This window comes from Cololabis saira, chromosome 4, assembly GCF_033807715.1.
Source record: "Cololabis saira isolate AMF1-May2022 chromosome 4, fColSai1.1, whole genome shotgun sequence".
NCBI lineage: Eukaryota > Metazoa > Chordata > Actinopteri > Beloniformes > Belonidae > Cololabis > Cololabis saira.
Window position 1 is genome coordinate 41,936,581 of NC_084590.1, and position 15,432 is coordinate 41,952,012.

Genomic DNA, 15,432 nt, shown 5'->3' on the forward strand with positions numbered 1-15,432 from the left:
ATACATTCATTCCAGATACAGAAGACTCTAATTTGAGTTTACAACATATTTATTTCTCTGCATTTCTCCCCATCTTTTTCTTTTACAACTACACATTGGGTTTTCTTTTCCACGTCTACGTAGGAAAGTGTATCCAAAGATGGATCGTTCTTCTTCTCCTCCAGCCCCAGAGAACATCCCCGCGTTTCTCGATGTAACTTTGTTTTTAATTGACATGAACCTAGAGCTCTGCGTTAACGGCATCAGCCTCTAACTCTGCAGCTGCATCTTCTGGATCTGATTCACCGCTGCAGCGACTGGGATTGAGGACTAACGTCACCCAGCAGAACTAAACCAGAGGAAACTACTGAAAACATGGAGATTAAGGATCTTTGTTAGAACATTTCGTCTCGTTTTTGGTCAACAAAAATGAAGACACATTTGAGCAGAGTTTTTATTTTGTAATCTACCATATTTTCCGCACTATAAGGCGCACCTAAAAGCCTTTCATTTTCTCAAAAAACGGCGGTGCGCCTTATATATGATCATTACGGTCATTTCTGTTACTGTAGTCCGGGGGATTGTGGGTAATGTAGTCGGTGTTGCCGAAGTAAAGGTGCTGAAAACGGCAGGAATCGTCACAGACGTTCAAGACAACAGCAGCAACGGTGACTCGAATATTTAACGCACATCCTAGGTCACGTTTGTACAGACTCATTACTCCGGCACTGTAAAACCAACATGTTGTACATTTTTGTATTTTAATAATATTTGTTCTTTTGTATAGCACCAATCACCACAGCAAATTCCTTATGTGTGTTAAACTACTTGGCAATAAACTTCTTTCTGATTCTGACTCGCATAATGGCGACTGTGACGAGACGGAGCAAAGCTGGTTTTTATTTTGTTAATAAAGTTTGACTTACGGTACTTTTCTTCTTGGTTTTTTTTTTTGCATTTGCTGTAGCATTTTGAAGGGGAGCTCCATCAGGTAGATACGTAACTCAACCCCAGCCACTATAGTACGGTATTTCACCATATATTTAGTGCGCATTATATATGAAGAGAGTTTTAAAAGAGGCCATTTATTGAAGGTGCGCCTTATAATACGGAAAATACGGTACATTTTAGTCTCGTTTTTATTCGTCTACGATATTGCATTATACATTTAATTATCGTTACCGTCACATGGCCAGCATTTTCGTTGTGTCTCTTCTTGTTTTCCTCAGGTGATAAACTCCCTATAATCTTAGACGTGTCTGCAATTTCACTGTACAAAAAGCTAAAAAAGGTATGAAAAGAAGATGTGTCTCCATCACTGGAGTTAAATTCTGGAATGATGCCAACATAAATTTAAAAACATGTCATTCTCTTTTTGTTTTTAAGAAAATGGTTTGTAAAGCTATTTTTGAAGCTTATAAGTGCAATTGACTATCTGTAAATGTTTCTTTGCTTTTCTGTTGTTTCTTTGCCTTTTGTTGTTTCTTTGCTTTTCTATTCTCTTTTTGGTTTTCTGGAGGTCGGTAGCCAAAAAAAAAGAAAGTTGGTACAATAGGATAGGCTTTTATAAACGTTTTGCTTCACCCTATGCCTTTTCAGTCTTTGTTCAACACATTTTTGGTTTTGTATGAAATTTTAATGCTGTGCACAATGTTTTTTTGGTGTTTTGTGTCGTCATGACTGAATAAACTTCATTCATAGAGGTCTTTGACGACGACATTTAGTGATCATTTCCGTTGACGAAAGCAGCTTCATACTTGAGGAGGATTGAACTGTGACCGACCTGTTGTTGTTGCAGAGGTTCTGGCAGCTCATGCAGTCCGAGGACTCGGTCTGAGGAAGAGCCGTGTACAAGCCTCCGCCCTGGCGAGACAACACACATTAACACGGGTTCCCCAGCGCCGGTAGAGGTCCGGAGAGCCCGGCGTGCTGCAGAAACTCACGTTCAGGTGGTGGTGAGGGTGCGAGTGCTCACAGTCCCGGGCGGCGCGGGGCAGCGTGCCGTCGTGGCCGTGCGGGTGGCCCGGGGAGAACAACCCGCCGGAGCCGTTGAGCAGCGCCAGGCCGTTGGGGAGCTTGTGGTGGAGGTGGTGACACCCCGGAGGTCCCAGCGGGCCGCCGTGGCCGTAGGTGCCGTGGACGGCCCCGTTGAGGCGGCCGGAGCCGGCCGCCAGCGCCGTGTACTCCATGACGTGACCGTTCATCTCCGCCGGCTGGTACAAGCAGCCGGGAGGGTCGTACTCTGCAAACCAAGAGGAGGTTTAGGAGCAAGACTTAAAAAGATGAGAAAGCCTGAAATCAAGGAGGGATATACTCAGTACTGGAGTTGAGGGGGGATGAGGGGGGATGGTATCCCCCCCCTGAAATAAAAAAGGTCAAAATCATCCCCCCTGTAAAACTGCCATCCCCCCTTTCCATCCCTTATGTCATTTCATCAATGAATGTGGTTTTACTGCTATTTCAACATTTAGAGTCATCACCAGAAAAATAACACCAGAAAATTAACTTATTTGACAATTTTCACCTGTTTCAAGTAAATTTTCACTTGAAATAAGTAGGAAAATCTTCCAGTGGGACAATATTTATTAATCTTGTTCCACTGGCAGATTTTTCTACTTATTTTAAGTGAAAATCTACTTGAAACAGGTGAAAATTTTTGTTTTTTCCAGTGATGAGTCTTGTTTTAAGTGTAATGAGATTTTTTTCACTAAAATGAGACATTTTAACTAGATATAAGACAAATATTCTTGTTAAGATTTAGTGTTTTTGCAGTGATCCATTTTACTTATCCTGTGAAGGACAGAGTCATATTGATAAGTTCAGAAAACTGTTTTTTATTGTTGTGTTTTGATGTATTTGATGTAAGCCCAGTGGATATTTAAAGCTTACAGAAGGCTGCATTTAACTGCTGCTATGTCATTCCTGCAGTATTTCTGCAGGTGTTTTGGTCACTGCTATTATTTGCAATAGCCTACATTATACTATTTGTAATCAGAACAAATTATCTACCCCCATATGATAAAATCCACCATCCCCCCTGATTTTTTTTTTACAACTCGAGTACTGGATATCAAGCTGCTACAGGTTCTAATGGCCGCCAGTAAAAAAATCTATTACTAGAAAGTGGTTGAACCCGGCACCACCTACACTGTTGGAATGGCATGGGATAGTCCTGGAAATTTTCTAAATGGAAAAGCTGACCTATTCTTTGAGAATTCAAAAGGACAAATTCGACCGAATTTGGAGTAAATGGACTGAATTTCTATCTCCATTCCGAGCAGACTTCGTATAACCGTAACAAAGTTTTAAGTCCCCTTCCCTTGTTGAAGGGGAAAATGTTGAAAATGTAAGCTTCCCTTAGTTGGTAGGTACATAGTGGACAGTTAACACTTTAAGAATGTGGGACAGACAGAAGTAGGTCATGAATAAATAAGAAAACTGCATGCATGAGGGTAGGAGAGGGATCAGAACTGTGACGGGGAGAAAAACCTGAAGATTCAGAGGAGGATACATACTTTCAAGGAAATGTTTAAAGAGGACGGTGAAGCTCCTAGAGGACTGATATATGTCACACAGAAGTTTGGTCTTTTACAGACCTCCAATGGAAGATGTATTTTGTAAATGAAGATGTATTTTTTCTTTTTTACATAATGTCTTTTCTGTATGTGTTGACTGCCTTTTCCATACAAAATAAAAAATAAAAATAAAAAAAGATGAGAAAGGCCTGTAATTTTCATCATAGCTACAGTTCAACTATGAGAGACAGATTAGGGGGAAAGAATCCAGGAAATCACATTGTAGGAATTTTACTGAATTGGTAAATTCCTTGGTAAAATAAGTATTTGGTCACCTACAAACAAGAAGATTTCTGGCTTTCACAGACCTGTAACTTCTTCTTTAAGAGGCTCCTCTGTCCTCCACTCGTTACCTGTATTAATGGCACCTGTTTGACCTCGTTATCAGTATAAAAGACACCTGTTTTAACTGGTTATCAGTATAAAAAGCATCTGTTTTAACTGGTTATCAGTATAAAAGACACCTGTTTTAACTGGTTATCAGTATAAAAAGCATCTGTTTTAACTGGTTATCAGTATAAAAGACACCTGTTTTAACTGGTTATCAGTATAAAAGACACCTGTTTTAACTGGTTATCAGTATCAAAGACACCTGTTTTAACTGGTTATCAGTGTAAAAGACACCTGTCCACAACCTCAAACAGTCACACTCCAAACTCCACTATGGCCAAGACCAAAGAGCTGTCAAAGGACATGAGAAACTAAATTGTAGACCTGCACCAGCTGGGAAGACTGAATCTGTAATAGATGAGCAACTTGGTGTGATGAAATCAACTGTGGGAGCAATTATTAGAAAATGGAAGACATACCAGTGATAATCTCCCTGGATCTGGGGCTCACGCAAGATCTCACCCCGTGGGGTAAAAATGATCACAAGAACGGTGAGTAAAGATCCCAGAACTAAACGGGGACCTAGTGAATTTGGTCCCCTGCAGAGAGCTGGGACCAGAGTAACAAAGGAAGCATCAGTAAAACACTACACCGTCAGGGACTCAAACCCTGCCAGACGTGTCCAGGCCCGTCTGAAGTTTGCTAGAGAGCATTTGGATGATGCACAAGAGGATTGGGAGAATGTTATATGGTCAGATAAAACTAAAATAGAATTTTCTGGTAGAAACACAACTTGTCGTGATTGGAGGAGAAAGAAAGCTGAGTTGCATCATGCAACTGATGGATGGAAACATCATGCTTTGGGGATGTTTTTCTGCAAAGGGTCCAGGAGAACTGATCCGTGTAGGGGAAAGAATGAATGGGGCCATGTATGGTGAGATTTTGACTGAAAACCTCCGTCCATCAGCTGGGCATTGAAGATGAAACGTGGCTGGGTCTTTCAGCATGACAATTATCCCAAACACATCGCCACGGCAACGGAGGAGTGGCTTCATAAGAAACATTTCAAGGTCCTAGAGTGGCCTAGCGAGTCTCCAGATCTCAACCCCATAGAAAATCTTTGGAGGGAGTTGAAAGTTAGCCCCAAATCATCACTGCTCTAGAGGAGATCTGCACAGAGGAATGAGCCAAAATACCAGCAACAGAGTCTGGAAACCTTGTGAAGACTTACAGAAAACCTCTGACCTCTGTCATTGCCAACAAAGGTTATATAACAAAGTATAGAGATGAACTATTGTTATTGACCAAATACTTATTTTTCACTCTAATTTGCAAATAAATTCTTTAAAAATCACACAATGTGATTTTCTGGATTTTTTTTTTTTTTTCTTTTTACATTGTATCTCTCATAGTTGAGATATACCTGTGATGAAAATTACAGGCCTCTCACATCTTAAGTGGGAGAATTTGCACAACTGGTGTCTGACTAAATACTCTACACTGTAGGACTTTATTGTGAAAGGACATCAGTTTGAAAGCAGCCACAGAAAAGTAGGAATCTTTGACTCATTCTCAGCTTTTTTTTTCTACATATTTCAGCTTCAACACTTTAACTACTTCCAGATCCAAATGGTCAAGTAAAGAGTTCATGGAGCGATGGCCAGCGCTTAAGCGGCGCCCTGGGATCCGTGAACGCGGCTGGAACGAGCCTCGCGAAGCGCCTCGGGCCCAACTATCCGCAGAAATGAGGCAATCGCTCGTGCGTCCGTGGCTGGTTCTGGACGGAGCCGCCGCTGGACTCCGTGATTAAAAACGGTCCTCGCCGTGCGAGCGGCTCTTCCGGCGCGCGGGACGGGCCGGCGAGGTTTATGTTTTAGAGTCATGCATATTAAAATTCATAGATATTGTATATTTAAAAACATTAGAAATTTTGTTTCGAGTTAAGAATAATAGCCTTCCTGCTTGTTTTCAGCATTTCTTTAAATTAAGAGAAACAAATTATAATTTAAGAAGGCTGTGGGTCTTTGAAAGATGTCGTGTGAGGACTAATGTTAAATATAGATGTGTTTCATTTTTGGGAGTCAAATTATGGAATCAACTTAGTGATGAAGTGAAACTGTGTAAATCTCTGTTCAATTTAAAAAAAATATTGAAAAGTAAAATAATTAAGGATTACAATGCTAAATGATTGGAGTATAATTTGGTTAAGCAGAACAAATTAAAGGGAAATGTATCTTTTTGTTTCTTTTCATATTGCAGATAATCTGGGTTTTCTGTTGGAAAGTACAGGGTAGGCAAATATAAGCTTTGGCTTCAGCCTATTCCTATTTCGGTTACAGAGTTTATTATTATTTTTTGTGTGAAACTGATGAGTGTAAACTTGTATGAAAGTGTTTAGTCATTTACACACACACACACACACACACACACACACAGTTTGAATTGCAAATAATGTAATGTAACCGAAATAAATAATTCATTCATTCATATGTGGAAACTCACTGTGCATGCTGTTCTGCTGGCGGTTCCTCCACAGGCACATGGCGATGAAGGCCAGCAGGATGAGCACCATCACGCCCAGGACGCAGCCCACGATCAGGTAGAGGAGGCCCCCGGGGGGGCTGGGCGGCTCTGGGAAGTGGGGGCCGGACGGCGTGACGGGGTGCTGGCTGGGAGACCCCGGAGACTGGCGCGCTGCAGCAGGGAGAGAGAACGCCCGCGGCCGTGTTAAAGCCGGCCTCGTAAAAAGCCAGAGCGTTTACGGCGTGCTGCCGATGACGCCCGTCGTTAAAGTCCCGGGCGGGAGCAGGCCCGGCCCGGGGCTCGGCCCGGCCCGGGGCTCGGCCCTCGCTGCCTCACCTTTGGTCTCGCAGATCATGACGTTGCTGTAGTCGCTCTCGCCGCCGGTGTTGAAGCACTGCATCTTGATGTCGTAGGACGTCTCGGGCTGCAGGTGGGCGATCATGTGCCAGTTCTTCACACCTGGAACAGCAGAGAGGCGGGTCAGGTAACCCGTCATCTTCACATCTCACATGTGGCTCACATTCTTTCACCCCCCACCCCCAAATCCCAGGTCTCTCTGTCCGTCAGCCCCATGAGAGTCCAGGCAGTTGCTTTACTCGAGCTGAGATCCATATATGGAAGCTTCATGTTTGCTCTGGCTTTCCTCCAGTATTAACTCTCTCACACACACACACGCACGCACACACGCACACACACACGCACACTTCACCTCAGAGATAACCTGCAGAAGGTGGAAATGCTGCTTCTTAAACAACCCAGGCTGTTTGGGTTACAGAACTGCGTTCTTCTTCTGCTCCGAGGAACATTGATCGTGAAGGATTACAACGTGATGACGATCTTTTAAACTGCAGAGATCGCAGGATCGTCAGTACAACCAAAAGTTTGGACACACTTCCCCATTTGTTTGAATAAGAAGGTATATATATTATATATATATATATATATATATATATATATATATATATATATATATATATATATATATATATATATATATATATATACTTGGTATTGACACACCATCTCACAAAACATGTGGAGGTCATCAACCTGACCGACCAATCATAGTGAATTACGGCCAGTGACACGATTTCCTACCCGCCTCCTTGTTCGTGTGTGCAGCGGCAGCGCCGCAAAAAAATAAAAATTCAAGCGAGCGATGGAAAGCATGACAGAAGCTGTTACTTTTTATCTCGTAAAGGATCTGGTACCATTCACGACGGTACAAAACGAGGGGCTCAAACGCCTGCTTAAAGTAGCTGCCCCGCGGTACGAGCTGCCCAGCCGTAAATACTTAAGAAGATTTTAGTAGGATAAGATAAGATAGTCTTTTATTGATCCCCAGAAGGGAAATTCGGGTGCTACAGCTCCAAGTCGGATACATGTTCAGGACAACATGAACTCAGACTAAATAAACGATAAATTATAAGTATGAAAAATAGAAAATAAAAAAAAATTGAAACTGAACAAGTGTACTGTAAACTGAATAAATGTACCATAAACATAGTAAGTAAGTACAATATAATAAATAGTGAATCGTGTGTTATACTAAAATAGTATAAAGGAATAGTGTGCAGTTTCAATTTAAGATCGTGATAAAATCGAAATCGTGATTTTATTTTTTTTTTAAATCATGATATCTTTTTGCCACATCGCCCACCCCTAGCTCCAAGCAATGCTGACTCAGAGAAACTTGACTCAAAGTGTTATTCGGAGCAGATGTCTTGTGCTCGAGGACATTTATCGGAGACCGATGCGACAGCAGCCAGTAAACGACATTAAACAGCTCGGGGAACTTCTTTACAATTAGCTTCTTTCCACAAGTCCAATCAGCAGCACGAACCGGTGAATCGTTATCCGGGTGTGAGAGCAACAGGAATATCTGAGCTGTCCGGCGCTAACGAAGCACAAACGGAGTAACAAGTAGGGATGGGCGGTATGGACTAAAAAATGTATCACGATAATTTCTGGCATTTATCCCGATAACGATAAAAATGACGACAAAAAAAATACCAATTCAACTCCACCTTTGTAACTATAAATCTATCACCACATTCAGTCTTTGGAGCCCCCAAAACACTGCTAAAAGATACTAAATACTACTAAACTACACCAATTACATTTAATTAATAAAAATCAATTAAATGAGTTACACCTGTACTGCAAAACTGTAATGACTCAAGCTCCTCGCTCTCAGATCCACCATGTTTGTTACACAAAAACCTCATCAACTGGAATTTCTTTCTCTCTCTCTCTCTTTCTTTCTTTCTTTCTTTCTTTCTTTCTTTCTTTCTTTCTTTCTTTCTTTCTTTCTTTCTTTCTTTCTTTCTGGCTCATTTCTTTTCTTTCCTTCTTTCTTTCTGACTCATTTCTTTCTTTCTTTGTGGCTCATTTATTTCCTTCCTTCCTTCCTTCCTTCCTTCCTTCCTTCCTTCCTTCCTTCCTTCCTTCCTTCCTTCCTTCCTTCCTTCCTTCCTTCCTTCCTTCCTTCCTTCCTTCCTTCCTTCCTTCCTTCCTTCCTTCCTTCCTTCCTTCCTTCCTTCCTTCCTTCCTTCCTTCCTTCCTTCCTTCCTTCCTTCCTTCCTTCCTTCCTTCCTTCCTTCCTTCCTTCCTTCCTTCCTTCCTTCCTTCCTTCCTTCCTTCCTTCCTTCCTTCCTTCCTTCCTTCCTTCCTTCCTTCCTTCCTTCCTTCCTTCCTTCCTTCCTTCCTTCCTTCCTTCCTTCCTTCCTTCCTTCCTTCCTTCCTTCCTTCCTTCCTTCCTTCCTTCCTTCCTTCCTTCCTTCCTTCCTTCCTTCCTTCCTTCCTTCCTTCCTTCCTTCCTTCCTTCCTTCCTTCCCGTACGTTGTGCGTCGATTTAATGCAGAACCATAAATCAGCTTTACACAAAAACGTCAGACGGGAATTTATCGTTTTTACCGCGAGATACAAATTCTTACCGTGGGGAATTTTTTTGACGGTTTATCTTTAACGGTAAAATATCGCCCATTCCTAGTAACAAGCTCATTTTGTCTCGTTGCAGCTTCAAGTCCAGAAACACGTCCTGAAACACGTCTGGCGACCCGGTCTGGCACGAATGAGTCTCTTCTTTTGACGTGTTAGTAAATGCACCTCATGCACCTTCTGCCCCCCCCCCAGCCCAGGTCAGTAAGTGCAGGAGGCTCCTCTGTAAACTCTCTGCAGGTTCAGAGACGGCAGCTTCTTGCAGCCCGCAGGGGAAAAAGCATCGGCTGCAAAAGGGCCCAGGAGATCGGCGCTGATCTGCAGCTGCAGGTCTGAGGCGTCTTAATTCTGTTGACGTCTGCTACAGCGAAGAGTCTCGGGGAAAGCCGACCGCTCAGATGCCGAGGAGCCCCTCCTTCCCTTCCTGAACCGGGCTCAACTGTTAGCATTCCAGCCGCCGCTCTCCTCCGGCCGGGCTCACGTTACAGCCCCGGCCCGTTAGCTGGCAACCACTTATTAAAAACAGGATTGAGTCGGCGGGGACGGCGCTCCCCATAAATCACCCCCCCCCCCCGTCTCCACTACTCCGAGTATCCGTTACCCCACCGGGTCATCCGAGAAGGACCGGGGCGCTGACGGACGTCTCTCTCACCTTCCACCACGTCGCTCTTGTAGTCGCTGTCGTTGTCGCTGTCCGTGGGCCGGTAGTAGATGTAGAAGCCCTGGATCGGGGTGTTGTTGTTACTCGTGGGGCTGTACTGGATGGGGGGGGAGAAACAGAGGAGGTTAGGGCTGGGCCATATATCGAGATTTTAATATATATAGATATATTTTCAAACGCGATATGGTACGATATCGTTTATATCGATTTTTATTTATTTTATTTATTTATTTTTTTAATGATTTTGATATAGCTTATTTTGTGACAAATTGACTTGAATGTTTTATTTGAGATTTGCACAAATGTTTTGTTATTTGCACAGTGTATTTTAATTTAATTGTATGCAGGAAAGGGATATTTGTTTTATTTTATTCAAGAAGCATTTTTATTCTATATATGCAGGCAGTTTATTTTTATTTCATTTGTTTTATACATTTTGATATTGTGCAGACCTCTGTTAATAAAGGAAACTGTGTGACATTTGTATTAAAACTGACTGTTTTTTTAAGGGTTTGCCAAAAAAAATGAAGCTAACAGAGATGCTATGCTATAATGCTTTGGGGGAAACCCCAATTATGGCACAGAAAAATATCGATATATATCGAGTATCGCCATTCAGCTAGAAAATATGGAGATATGACTTTTGGTCCATATGGCCCAGCCCTAGAGGAGGTTAGGCTGCAGCCGGGGGGCGAGGTCGTGCTCCCAGCGGCCTCGTTGGCCGTCTGGGGGGGTTTCTGCATCCGTCTGCAGCTCAACCAGGAAAAGCAGAGTCCTCGAAAGCAGAATTAAAATGCTGTTCTCTTAAATGCCTTTTCAGCAGATCTGTAATCGGCCCCCCGACCAAAGAGCAGAGCGAGTCCTGGCCGCGACGAGCTCGGTCGCAGGTGAGCCAGCTGGACGAGCCGACACCACCCAAACTGCTCCGCTCGCTGCCGTTACACCTCGTTTTCATATATTACATGTTGATTACTCCGGTTTCCTGCTGCTTCCCTCATTTCTATTTCTGCTTCGCGCAAACGCAGACCGCCGGGCCGAATCGGGCAGGAATAGAAAAGGAGTGAATGCGAGCAAACGGAGAGGATTTAAAGATCGGACGGAGCCGCCGGTGCTCTCTGGCGGCCCGGCAGGCGTTTGCAGATCCACATCCTGGTGTTTTTGGAGCTGAAAGCTCGGTCCTGGGAGAAGAAGAGGGGGGAAGCTGGAGCACGGCACTGGAAACCCGACTGGACATCTGCTTCAGCTTGTAACCGGCACCGGCTGTCATTCTAACCAAGGTAGTGTTAAAACTAACTCACTTTTAAAGGTGGAAATACACATCAATTTATAGACAGACGGGATAGGTCGACCCACAGCTTCTGACGAGGTTAAAAAGGCGGAAAAAACCAAGATATATAAAATGAGGTGACGTCAAAATCATTCATTATCTACAAAAAGACGAGTTTCTGAGGCGTGAGGTCAAAACAATTCAACAAACTCACGCAAGAACTATTTTAATGCCTGAAAAAGTAGTCTTTGAATACAAAATTTGAGGAGGAAACTGTAAGATTCCTCCTCAGCAGCGATTAACGATGTCAATATGGTCAAACCAGAGTCTGGAGGAGTTTCATGGCGTAAAGGGGAGGGGCCTCAGACGACCCTCGTGAGTACGACTATATTTGCAAGTGCCGTTTAAACATTTACGGTCCAGTTAGAAGCCTTTTGTTGAGCTTGTCCAACATCTCTGGGCTCGGAGGCGTCTGAGACGGACCATCAGTACTAGTTCACATGGGTACTGCAGTCAGACAAGCTCATACGTCTGTGACAGCAGCAGAATGGGAAAGTAAAGAGGCGGAAGCTTCACGGGCCACATTTTTATACTGAAATGAATAAAATGAAACTACGAAGTAAAGTTGATTTCAACGAAAATGTGACGATAACGATAATTAAATACATAATGCAATATCGTAGACGAATAAAAACAAGACTTAAACGTAGATTACAAAATAAAAACTCGTCACGTCCTCAATCCCAGTCGCTGCAGTGGGGAATCAGATCCAGAAGATGCAGCTGCAGAGTTAGAGGCTGATGCCGTTAACGCAGAGCTCTAGGTTCACGTCAATTAAAAACAAAGTTACATAGAGGAACGCGGAGATCTTCTCTGGGGCTGGAGAAGAAGAAGAAGAACCATCTTTGGATACACTTTCATAGACGTGGAAAAGAAAGCCCAATGTATCCTCGAAAAAGAAAAAGACGGGGAGAAATGCAGAAAAATAAATATGTTGTAAACTCAAATTAGAGTCTTCTTTATCTGGAATAAATGTATTCTTGAGTCTATAAGGTAACAATAATATAATAATAATAAGATAACCTTGTTTGAATTGTAAAATGCGTTTGGCTAAATACAATCTTTGACTAAAACTGGACTAAAATGGTTCTAGACAATTCTGACTAAAATAAGACTAAAATGCTTAGACTTTTAGTCGACTGAAACTTGATCCGACTAAAAGGAGAACGAACATGACCAACACTAATACAAACTAAGTGATCCCCCAGCGCTGAAACAATGGCTAGACATTGTTAAAGAAATATACGCCATGGAAAAATTGACTTTTTGTTTGAGAATTAGAGAAAGGGATTTTGCTCAAAAGTGCCAAAAATGGTCTACATTTAAGGTCAAATCCCAGCCATGCCCTTAAAGAAGGGAAAGAAAAGAATGGCAAAATATTACATCTCCCCCAGGAAGTTATGTTATGATTGTTACTATCATTTTTTATTTTTATTATTATTGTTTAGTTTTTTTTATCTCTTTCCTTTCTGTGTAACTTGAAAAAGACAAAATAAAAAGTATTAAAAAAAAACTAATACAAACTAAAATGATAGCTTGACCCAAAGACGAGACTGAAACTAAAATTGAAACAGGCTGCAGAAACAACACTACTACTACTGAGGTGGAAGGCGGCGTCTTACGGTCCAGCGCAGCATGATCTGCGTGTCGCTGATGGCGTCGGTGGACAGGATGTGCGGGCCGACCACGGGCCGCTCGGACGTGCGCGGACTCGCCTGGGGCACCTGGTACGGCTTGGACGGGATGCTGAGGGGACTCTCTCCATACATGTTCATGGCCGCCACCCGGAACCTGTAGACGGAGCCTGAGGGGAGGAACGGGGGCGGGGCCACATCACGGGGTCAGAGGCGCCAGGCGAGCGAGCGGGTCTGGGTGTCAGTGCAGGGCGCCGTCGTCGTGGAAACTCACCGGGCTCCAGGTTCCGAACTTCCACGGACAATTTGAGCGGCGAGATGTTGTCCGCCGCCACCAGCCAGTCAGCGCCGCGGCTGCGCCTGTACTCCACGCGGAAGGCCGTGATCGGGGAGCCGCCGTTCGCCCGAGGGATCCAGGTGACGTAGGCCGAACTCTCCGTCGCCATGGAGATGGTCGGACGGTCGGGAGCCTCGGGAACTGGAACGGAAATAAACCAGGGATTATTCTTCGTTTCGTCCTTTGAATCTTTTTTAGGAAGTTGAAGGCCGCGGGATCAAAACATCACGTCACACGTTACCGACAATATCCAACGGTATCAGCTGAAACTGCCAAGAGCATGCTGGGAAACGTACACACTACACCATTAAACCAAGACAACGCGGTTTACGAGTCACTTCTCAGTATTTATTGATCGCTGCTCGTGGATTCATGCAAAGACAAAAGAAAGAAAAGAGGAAAACAGATCGGAGGAGTCGTACTTACTGCCGAGGCTCTTAGTCACAGAAACAGAGGGCGGGGGAGACGGAGAGAAGAGAGGGTTAGTGAGGAGACCGTGGCGAGTCTCAGCAAACACATGCAAACCCAAGACCCCATGTGACCCCGGAGCTGCAGATGCAGCAGCGTCAGCGTCTGCACTCCCGGGCTCGCAGATACTGAGCAGAGCACTTAGGAACATTTACGCTCCGAGATGTGAGCAGCAGAGCCGAGACCGTCCACACGGCAACCAAAACATTCCTCAAGACCACCATCATCATCATCATCATCATCATCATCATCATCATCATCATCATCATCATCATCAGCTCCAGCGGCGTTTACCTCTGTCGTGTATGACGACACCGAAGTGGGTGTTGGGGGCTCTCTCCTCGGGGGCTTTTGGGGGCGCGGAGACGACGGGAGGCTTGGAGGGGTTTTTGTTGGATGAGACGCTTTTTTCTGAATAGAAAGAAGAAAAAAATAAGAAAAGCTCGGAGTGAGATGAGGAAACCTGCAGGGAACCAGCGGCGAACTCCCCGGGTCATCACTCCCACCGGACCCACTCGGTGTCAGTCTGACCAACAACAAACCAATAACTTTGTGCAATATTACATAACACTTGTTTCTTTTCTATGCATATAATTCTATTTATGGCACTGCACTTTTTATTTTTATTATTTCTATTTTTGTTTCTATCCTTATTTTTTTATTTCTATTTTTGTTTTTATCTTTATTTTTTTATTTCTATTTGTTTTTGTTTTTATCTTTTCTATTTTTGTTTTTTATCTTTATTTTTTTACTTCTATTTCTGTTTTTATCTTTATTCTTTTATTTCTATTTTTGTTTTTATCTTTATATTTGTTTTTATTTTTATCTTTTATTTCTATTTTTGTTTTTATTTTATCTTTATTTTTTTTATTTCTATTTTAGTTTTTATCTTTATTCTTTTTTTTCTATTTTAGTTTTTGTTTTTATCTTTATTCTTTTTCTTCTATTTTTGTTTTATTTTTATCTTTATTCTTTTTTTTCTATTTGTTTTTATTTTTATCTTTATTTTTAATTTTTTAAATCGTTTTATCTTTATATGGGTGTTTGGTTTTTGAGGTGTAAATGACAGAGCTGTGTGAGTGAGATGGAGATGTCAATTTCCCCGAGGGAACCTCATGTTTGAATAATGCTGTCAGAGCAGCGTGCGTTCGAGTTTTGTGATTATTTATTGTACTTTGTGACTTTTAAACGCTGGTTTTAACCGGGGGGGGTTGTTTTGCTACAACAGATTCTGTGTTGCTGCACTTTAAAGCAAGCAGCGAGCCAAACTTTACAGAAAACATGGGTCGTTCAGAGGAAGAGAAAAAACTGCATTCCTTCATGTCTTTTTAGGTCGTAGCAGCGTTTTTTTTTTCCCCCAACGGAGCCACATCTGAGCGGACGGCAAAGGGCCTGGCTTTTGAATCTTTATTCTGCTTCTCGGTCCAGAACCATTTTGTTAAAGAACCACCTTCGGGACAGAATCAGACGAGTGGTTTTGGCAGCGCTCAACATACTTCTGACCAGGGAACATTTTGTCAACCCTTCTGCGGCGAAGCGCTGCTGTTAGTTTTCTCAAACATGTTGTGGTCTATCTTATTTTTGTGTTTCCAAAAGAAAAAAAAAAAAGAAAAAAAAAGTCCTGGATTTGGTTCAAGGTTGTAACTGGATGACTTGGA

At 42.9% G+C, this 15,432-nt stretch overlaps 1 protein-coding gene across 1 annotated transcript in view; it reads right to left on the reverse strand.

The window, feature by feature from the left end:
- The window catches only part of cdon (cell adhesion associated, oncogene regulated), a 46,074-nt gene that overhangs the window by 6,876 nt on the left and 23,766 nt on the right, over positions 1-15,432 (reverse strand). Inside the window, exons 10-17 of the mRNA XM_061719808.1 lie at positions 14,069-14,185; positions 13,244-13,447; positions 12,958-13,139; positions 10,000-10,105; positions 6,744-6,866; positions 6,387-6,578; positions 1,923-2,221; positions 1,763-1,842 (exon numbers count right to left, since the gene is read on the reverse strand). Of these exons, the coding sequence (XP_061575792.1) occupies positions 1,763-1,842; positions 1,923-2,221; positions 6,387-6,578; positions 6,744-6,866; positions 10,000-10,105; positions 12,958-13,139; positions 13,244-13,447; positions 14,069-14,185 (1,303 nt within the window). The remainder of the gene's footprint in view (positions 1-1,762; positions 1,843-1,922; positions 2,222-6,386; positions 6,579-6,743; positions 6,867-9,999; positions 10,106-12,957; positions 13,140-13,243; positions 13,448-14,068; positions 14,186-15,432) is intronic.